Source organism: Geospiza fortis, unplaced genomic scaffold (genome assembly GCF_000277835.1).
Source record: "Geospiza fortis unplaced genomic scaffold, GeoFor_1.0 scaffold10, whole genome shotgun sequence".
Taxonomy (NCBI): domain Eukaryota; kingdom Metazoa; phylum Chordata; class Aves; order Passeriformes; family Thraupidae; genus Geospiza; species Geospiza fortis.
In genome coordinates, this window is record NW_005054326.1 from 5,940,458 (window position 1) to 5,948,594 (window position 8,137).

The window sequence follows — 8,137 nt, forward strand, 5'->3', positions numbered from 1 at the left end:
CCTGTTTCAGGAACTGAGACTACATGGAAATCCAGTCCTAAACCCTACCCACCACAGTATTATGCCAATGACTCTCACAAAAAAGGAAAGCTTAGAATCATAGAATATGCTGAGTTGAGGGACCCATCAGGACCGACTCCAACTCCTGGTCCTACACAGGACACTACAAGAATCACACCATGTAGCAATCCATTGTAGGATATCCCAAAAGAGTAATAGTAAAAAAACAACCCTAAAACCAGGAAAAAACCAACCAAACAAAAAGCAGAATTCCCAACTCACACAAACAAAACCTTCATAAAAGGAAGCAACTGGGAGCTAAAATGGCAGCACAACCTTCCAGGAAGCTGCTTCCACCCTAGAGGCAAAGCAGAGTTTGAAGGAGTGTCACAGCGATTTGCACATGAGCTTGTCTGGGAATCAGTGTAGAAAGTATTATCTTTTGATCACATATGCAAACAGAGCTGCTGCCTTGATTCAGCACAGCACCATTCTTAGCAGAACTTTTCAGATTCAGTATTCACAAATGTGTTGACCTGGCAGTTGCTTAAACAAACAAACGGGGGAAAAAAAACAAAAACCAACAAAATCCAAACACAGAGAAGCACTGCAGGGGAAGGGTTTCAAAACAGTTATTGTGAATCCAAACCCCAGGCTGCAACCAGATTATGTCCCTGGACCAGAGCCTAATTTGCTTAGCAAGGGGTTTGGTTCTTTGTCAGGTCCAAAACCAGGAGGAGTCTTGTTTGTGGTCACATTTCAGCTGCACTGGGCTACAGAGAGCAGTTACTCAGTTTTGGCTGCCATCTACACCTGACTTGGGCATCAAGGGGTTTCTTGGTCCATCTCAAGCCACCAGGGGTTACTACACCAAGCCCAGGGTGCCTGCTGCTGGCTTAAAAAAAAAGTAACCTCCCATTTTGCTATGTTCAGTTCTTAGGTAAATCTTAACCCTTAGCTAAGGCGGGGAGCTCTCACATCCCACCCCTTCTCAAGAGCACTTTTATGCTGGAGGCCTTCTCAGATAGCTGCCACTTGAAGTAGAGATGTCTGCAGATTACCAGTCTGTGTCACATGGGAGGCATGAAATATTTGTCTTTGTTATGTCAGTAGTACAGGGTGAAATCGCCACACCTTTAAAAATATATATTTATATAACTAGAGAGGTGACTTATAACATTTCTATGTATTAGTTCATCTTATTGACTCATACATGTCTAAGAATGAAATATTTTCTTGGGAATTTAGGAAGTTTGCCAACCAACTTTAAAGGAAATTTAAAAAAAAAAAAACAACCAAAAAACCAAAAGGCTTACAACCACTGCTTCTTTCAGTACAGAAACATGAACTACATATACTTTAATATACAAACCCCATCCATTTTCACTTGGGAAGTGAGTGTGGGGGAAAATTAGACAACCTTGCAGCAGCATTCAGCTTTGCCAAGTGTTCCATAGCATCTTAAATATTATGTACAGTCTTTCTGAAAGGATACAAACTGGCTCCAGAGTTTGTGGAATAGTAGCAGTAAAACCCAAAACAGTTCCAGGGAAAAGTCTTTTGGCAGCATAGCAGGTGTCCAAAGTGAACAGTCACTTTTCTAGTATTTTTCCAGAGAATAAGAGGATCTGTATAACCTTCTGCAGCTATCCAAGGAAGTCACCACTCCTCTTGGGTGGAGATTGCTGGAGATTGGGGTCCTTCTTGTTCTGGCTTTTCAGTGGCAGACTTTTTATTGCTACAACAAGGTTTGAAGAGATGAGTGTCTATGAGGACTTCTCCAAAACGCCCTTTGTAAATAATTCCACAGCAGACCTTTTGCCTGGAAGAAATGGCAGGGAGACAGACACTTTGTTTAGAATATACAGAATTCACAAACATGCAAAAAAGCAAGTCTGACCCCAGACACTGCTTTATTGAGCCTCCAGCCCAGAGGACAGGGGCAAAAAGTCTGCTCACAAACAGAAAACAAGTCTGTGTCTAAATCCACAACAGGTCTTTGGGGGGGGATGAAGGGGGGTGGGGAACAACAAAGAAAAAAAGAAAAAACCCAAACATGTCTATCCAAAAACCAAGTCTCCAACTTTGCTTCCCAGAGAAGTTTCAGACACAACCATCGGTCTGAACTAACCTTGGCTACAATGCACTTGCAAATATTATTTGAGAGGAGGCAGCAAAGTCACAACAATTTCAACTGAGCAATTAGCTAAACAAGGGATTACTGTGTCACAACATGCAATAAAAGATAACAAGCTTGTCAGCTCCCAGAAAACCTTGTGGTTTTCCTCCCACTTCAGAATTTTGTTGGTTTTTTTTTTGTTTGTTTTTTCCAAATGACTACCATCACAGGTCAACCAAATCAAATGCTATGTTTTGCTGACAAGCTGGGAGCACTCTTATATGTAGCAACACATCATATCTACCGGGCACAGTTTTAAGAAGAGATAATGACAGACAGGAATATAATCTGCTATTCCCAAAACCAGCAAAATTATTTCCCAGCAACTGTTTTAATGTTTAGGGAACTGAAGGGAGATAGGGGAAAATGCCTTAAACACAAGGCATTTCTTTCCAAGCATGAACAGACAGGTGTTGTAAATTATACCCTTATGCCAGATCAGGATGAAGAGGCAGAATCAAGCAGCATGTATGCAAAGTGAGTTTGCTGCCTGCACAGAGGGCAGGTTCTGCTGGTTTTTTACCTTTTCCAGTAGGTGAGATCTAGGAAGGAGAACACTGGTGTTCTGCTGGCCCCAGCGCTCAGCTCCGTGTCAGAGCCATCGTCCGACTGGTTGCTGTAACAGGGCGACTGAGCTGGAGAGGCACTTGAAGTTGTGCTGTGGGCATCAGAATCTGCAGGGCAAAGAGGAAATGCAAGGATCAGGACATGCATCCAACGACTTACCCTCCTCCTGATCTGTGGATTGGGAGCAGAGGCACAGAGGTGCTTTAACTAACAAGAAAAACCTATCAATGACAACCCATTTATTTCACTTGCTCCTGCCTGTTTCAGCATAGAGAGGGTCAGGATTTGTGAAAGAGCCTCCAGAAGTGGAAGGAGTCCTTGTACATGAGGGATTGGAAAGAGGTTCAGGATCAGGCTTCAGTTTCTGACTCTCAAACCTAGCCCACACAGGCCATGCTCTGAAACCACTGGGAAATCCCTCAAGACGGTGAAGATCTGTGCTCCAGACTCTCTCTCTCACTGTACATTTTCTTTCTCACCCTTTCAGGTAAAGTGCTGCAAAGCTCTTCCCAATAGTCCATTTTAAATATATTCTATATTCTCATTATGTGTTAGCTAGTACTGAGCTTTTGCTGGATCAAGACCAGGAACTTCAGAGCCAGTGCAGACACACACCTTAACAGTGTCTGCTCTCCCACCTTTCAGCTGCCATCTCTGGCAGCTACAGTGACAAAATTAAATTAACTGCAGTGCCTTGAATGAGGAGATAAAAGCTCATTGGGTCAGGGCCTTTACTGGTTCTTTGGAGACTTCTCCTTCTGACTAGGCAGGATAATTGAAAGAGAGAGGGACCAAGTCAGCAACAGTGAAGAAGCTGGAAGGTTTGCTTTAGAAGAAAAACCGTAAGTACTGACACACATTTAGAGCATAACTGGCAGATGGTTTTGTTGGAAAGCTATGAATCCAAATCTCTTTGGAGAGTCCTTGTCCTACTGGAAAGAAATCACTGAGACTGGCAGAGGAAGGTATAAGGAAACATGGCAGGACTTTAAGGGCGTGGGGGGGTAAATCTATGTTTAAAAGTACGTATGGAAGAAAAAGACGGCAATGTTTTTTGGGAAAAGAGGGCTGAAAATGGCCACAGCACATTACTGAAAGCAGGGAGAAACCTCCTCCAGCTTCAGTTTCGATGAGATCTTTGCCCAAGATATTCTTTCTAGGGATATGTCATTCAAGTGTCGGACATAAGCTACAACTGCCTGCACTTTCAAGCCAGACTCCTCATGCCCCCTTGCCACTTCCCCACCTCTGTCTTGCAGCCCACCCTGTACACAAGCTCCTCCTTCTCATTCCACACCCTCCCAAAACTGTCAGAGGATAAGAGGCTGTGAAAACAGGGAGAGCCCAAACGTGGGAGTGCACAACCAAATCTAGGCAGTGATTCAGCTCGGCCAGTTCACAGCGAGCTGTGTTAGGAGAGGCTGAAGTTTACTGCCAGAATCTCTCTGGATCCACTTACTGTGCCGCTTGAATTCCTTTTGCAGTTTGCTGATTTGATTGCTCTTTATTCTGCTTCCAGAGAGGGTTTTCATTTTCTTTGGTTTCAATGTTGTTTTAAGGCTGGGTCCAGCCCTGGCATCTACCACCTAGGTCAGAGAAAATGCATGTCTGAGTACTTGTGCATCATGCTGAGATATTATTACCACAGTCAAGACACAGGTACTGACTTAGCAGAAGGTGTTCCAAACCCCCTTAGTTAATCCAAGGCAGTTCTGTGCACAGACACTCTCCTGTTTCATTTAAATCTGGCTACATCTCTGCAGGAAAACACAGCAAACTAGTTTAAAAAGCACATTCAGTTCTACTTTTGCCAGCTTCTCATTTTAACACATTCAGTTTAGAACCGAATAATTGTTGAAGCTATACAGGTCCAGTTAAGAGTGTCTGCCAAGCATTTGCTCTGTGGTTTTTTTTTGGTTTTTTTAGTCATAAATTTACCTTTTGAGTAAAGCCAGTGGTAGTAATAACCACAGTTATTGGCTCCCATTACTATCAAGGCATCCTGGATAAAAATTATTATATACACAAGGAATCCTGATCATCCTCCCAGCCTTAGGCCTGAATTGAATTAGACATATCAAAACAGAATATATGAGTGAAAATAGCTGCAAGATTATTAGTCATTGTAATTATCTGATTAAATGAGATTGATTAATGTGTTGCTTGAGCAAGTCACTTTGTTTGGGAAAAAAAAATCAACCAATTTTGGATAAAGGCCAAACTGGATTTTTTTTTCTTTTTTTTTTTTTTTTTTTTTTGTTTTTTTGTGGTTTTTTTTTTTTTTTGGTTGTTGTTGTTTGGTTTTAAAAAAAGTGTCATAAGAGACTTTTGGATGAAGTTATGAGCTATTGAAAACAAGGAATTACAAGGCAAGTTAGTCTGTGACTGCATCTCAGGCTTGCATAATCATCATCTGCACATAGGCAGGCAGGAGGCACACAGTAGTAAATACTCCAGGAAGGATGTAGAGATGCTGAGGGTGGGGAGAGTGTGGCTGAAAGAGCAAACCCCAAACCCCTGCCAGCACCTCCCCTCCCTAGAAAGAGTTAGTTTTGGGGCAGAAGAGAAATGAATTACTAACATGATTCCAGTTTTTTTTGGATCCTGCTGGTAATTTTTTCCATCTTTTCACCAAAAGAACACAGGCATTGCAAATATCTCCTGAGCGAGCCTCGTGGAGCCTGGCAAAAACAAAAGCAAAGATCACTTAACAACAGTTAATAAAAGCACACCCCCACTTGCTAACAGCAAGAAGTATAAAAAACTGATGAATAAGAAGGGTTCTGAAATTCTGTTTTTCTGACATTACAGTTCATCTGGGATGCTCCAACAGCGCCATTTAAAGACCAGGTCTCACTTTCAGAAAACATTCTTCCACACAGAAATGAAAAGGTGTCACAATCTGCCTCCAGAGGGGCACTGAACACAACAGTCCCATCACCTGCAGGTTTTGGAATCTTTTCCCCAAAACCAAGACACTCATCGCAGTGGATTGGTTAGTTTGGAGCAGGAGGAATAATCATGTTATTCAAACTTACACTTGGGAACAAACATCAAAAGCTTGCTCAGGTCTTAACTTTCCCACAGAGCTTCAAGGATGAGTAACAAACATCACCTAACACACTCCCACACAAGCACAGGATAAGATTTCAGAAACAGCACTCACTGGAATGACAGCAATACTTGCTCCCTCTAACAAGCTTTCCTCAGAAATCATCTCTACTGCTAATCCATGCTAAAAGAAATATAACAGGGAAACACTGCAGAACTTTTCAGCTAATTAAATAGGAAGTTTTTGGGTCATTTATAGATAAATGAGGCAGGCACAGAAAGCCATTATTTGCCCAGTGGTCGGTCTGCATTTTTACCTTGGCAAACGTATTTCAGATAGCACAACAACAATGGTCCTGGTAAACTGCAAACTGCTTTACTGCAGTTAAAAACAACAACCACAAAAAAAAAAAAAAAAAAAAAAGCAATGGATCTGCACACAGCCTTTGACTGCCAAGGACAGTAGTGAAGAAATATGATAAGGAAAACTGCCAGCACCAGACTTGTGTACAAAAATCCAAGGTAAATACAAAGCACTCTAAAGTTCACTACATGAAGAGTGTTTCTAGAAAAAGTGGGGAAAATTTCTGAATTTTATACAAAATTGCAAAGCTCTTCAAAAGTATCCCAAAAAATTGAAAGATCACAGTAACTGGTACAAGAAATCTCTAGTATTTATAGTTTTATTTACCAGTGCTTTCAAGTAACATCATCTAACTGGAAATCTAATCACTTTCCAAGAGAATGGTTTTCCAATGACAAGTTTTAATAACACATTGCTACGTCCTATTTGAACAAAGACACCAGTATTTGTAACAGGGTACTCTGCATAAACCCTGCTGAAACTGCTAAATATTTACTCATCAAGTTTAATCTAACATTCTTGAATTTTCAGAGCCACAGAAAGCCCCCCTGGATGTGTAGAGTTCATTATTTTATGTAGGTGTTTACACACCTAATCTTTCAGGTTTTCAGAGCAAGAAGGACACTACATCAGGTTTGCAGCTCAGAGATCAATGCCAAAACTGCTGACCAAGGTGGGAATCTTACCCAAAACAATTCTGGAAATCCTTTTCATAACGTTTGCTGTCAGTGAAACGAGAACTGGAAGACTTAGCTCTGCAAATACAGCAGCCCTCTATACTCCGGTACATCTTCGGTTTGTGAAAGCCAAACATCTTTTCCTCCCAGCTGTACCCTGTGAAAACAAACAGAAACTGGTGCTAATTATCACTGTTAGATAATGAAAGAAAAAAATCTATGCTAGATTAAGGCATAGTTTTTTTATCGAATGTGTCCTCAGAAGAACAGATGCACTTAACAACTGCACCTAGAATGCAGTTGTTAAGAAAATTACATAATTAACAGCTGAAATATTAAGCAATACCCAGCAGGACCCATAACAAGCTCATTTACTGCAGAAATCTGCTCCAAGGGCACATCTACAGGCAGCACAACCCAGATGTGTGAATGCAGCCAACCTGGCCACTGAGAGGCCTGTGCGTGTGGCAGGAGAGGCTGCAGGACAGGCCATGTGTCCGAGCCATGGAAAAGGAGCTGGCAGCTGAACTCTGGGTCACTGAACTACTTCATCACCACCACCACCGGTGCTGGCTGGAAACACCCCTGGCAAACTTTGCTGAGAGTGAGTAGGAGTCATTTTAAATGAGCTGCAGTCATACCCCCGGGCTGCAGGGCAGACATACCTGAAAAGCTGCTCTAAAAACAGCGGGGTGGAGTCGCACCCAGCCCTCAATGGCCCTGTCTGCGCTGCAGGACCCGGGAGCACTTCTCTGTTCTCAGGGCCTGGGTGAGCATCCCAGCTCCATGTCAGCACATGCTCTGCTCTCAGCCTCCTGCCTTCCCCACCCTGCTTTCCATGGGAAGGAAACCGAGCTAGGAAAGAAAGGGCCAGGGAGCAGGACCCTGGGGCACATCTCAGCATGTGCCTACCACACAAAAGGATGGAACTCCAGTCACAGGGAAGTTGTTGCTTCGTAACCACCAGCTCTGCACACTTGGTACTAGCCCAGAAAGCTGAGAATGCCCTCCTGCCCCTGGATCCTGTTCTTTTTAGTACACCAAGGCTGGGATTTGCTATCAGAGCAGGTATCATACAGTGAAGCCATTTTCCAGCAGAAACTTCCCAAGTTAGCCACTGCAGTCACCATGACCCCCACCAAACCAGCTCTCCCCTAAGCTGGTCGTTGCCCAGTGCAGACCCCTGTCAGGCACAGCCTGACACAGCATGAGCACAGTCACAGCAAACAGGGTTCCCACAGCGCCTCAAAAACCCAAACCAACAACTGAGCAAAGCTGCTGCTCTCCTGGCACGGGGCC

General features: G+C 43.1%; 1 protein-coding gene across 1 annotated transcript; it reads right to left on the reverse strand.

The window, feature by feature from the left end:
* Positions 1 to 6: 6 nt before the first annotated feature.
* SINHCAF (SIN3-HDAC complex associated factor) lies at positions 7 to 6,995 on the reverse strand. The gene is made up of 5 exons (XM_005421060.2): positions 6,848 to 6,995; positions 5,328 to 5,427; positions 4,206 to 4,332; positions 2,703 to 2,853; positions 7 to 1,822 (listed from the first exon to the last, which is right to left on the reverse strand). The coding sequence occupies exons 1-5, from the start codon at positions 6,973 to 6,975 to the stop codon at positions 1,660 to 1,662; spliced, it is 669 nt and encodes a 222-aa protein (XP_005421117.1). The 5' UTR covers positions 6,976 to 6,995; the 3' UTR covers positions 7 to 1,659.
* Between the last annotated feature and the right edge of the window lie 1,142 nt (positions 6,996 to 8,137).

Coding starts and splice junctions, on each gene's coding strand:
- SINHCAF (XM_005421060.2), bottom strand. CDS start 6,975: ATGTTTGGCTTTCACAAACCGAAGATGTACCGGAGTATAGAGGGCTGC. Junction 2,854..4,205: donor AAAGGAATTCAAGCGGCACA/GTAAGTGGATCC, acceptor TTTGCCCTGCAG/ATTCTGATGCCCACAGCACA. Junction 1,823..2,702: donor GATCTCACCTACTGGAAAAG/GTAAAAAACCAG, acceptor CATTTCTTCCAG/GCAAAAGGTCTGCTGTGGAA.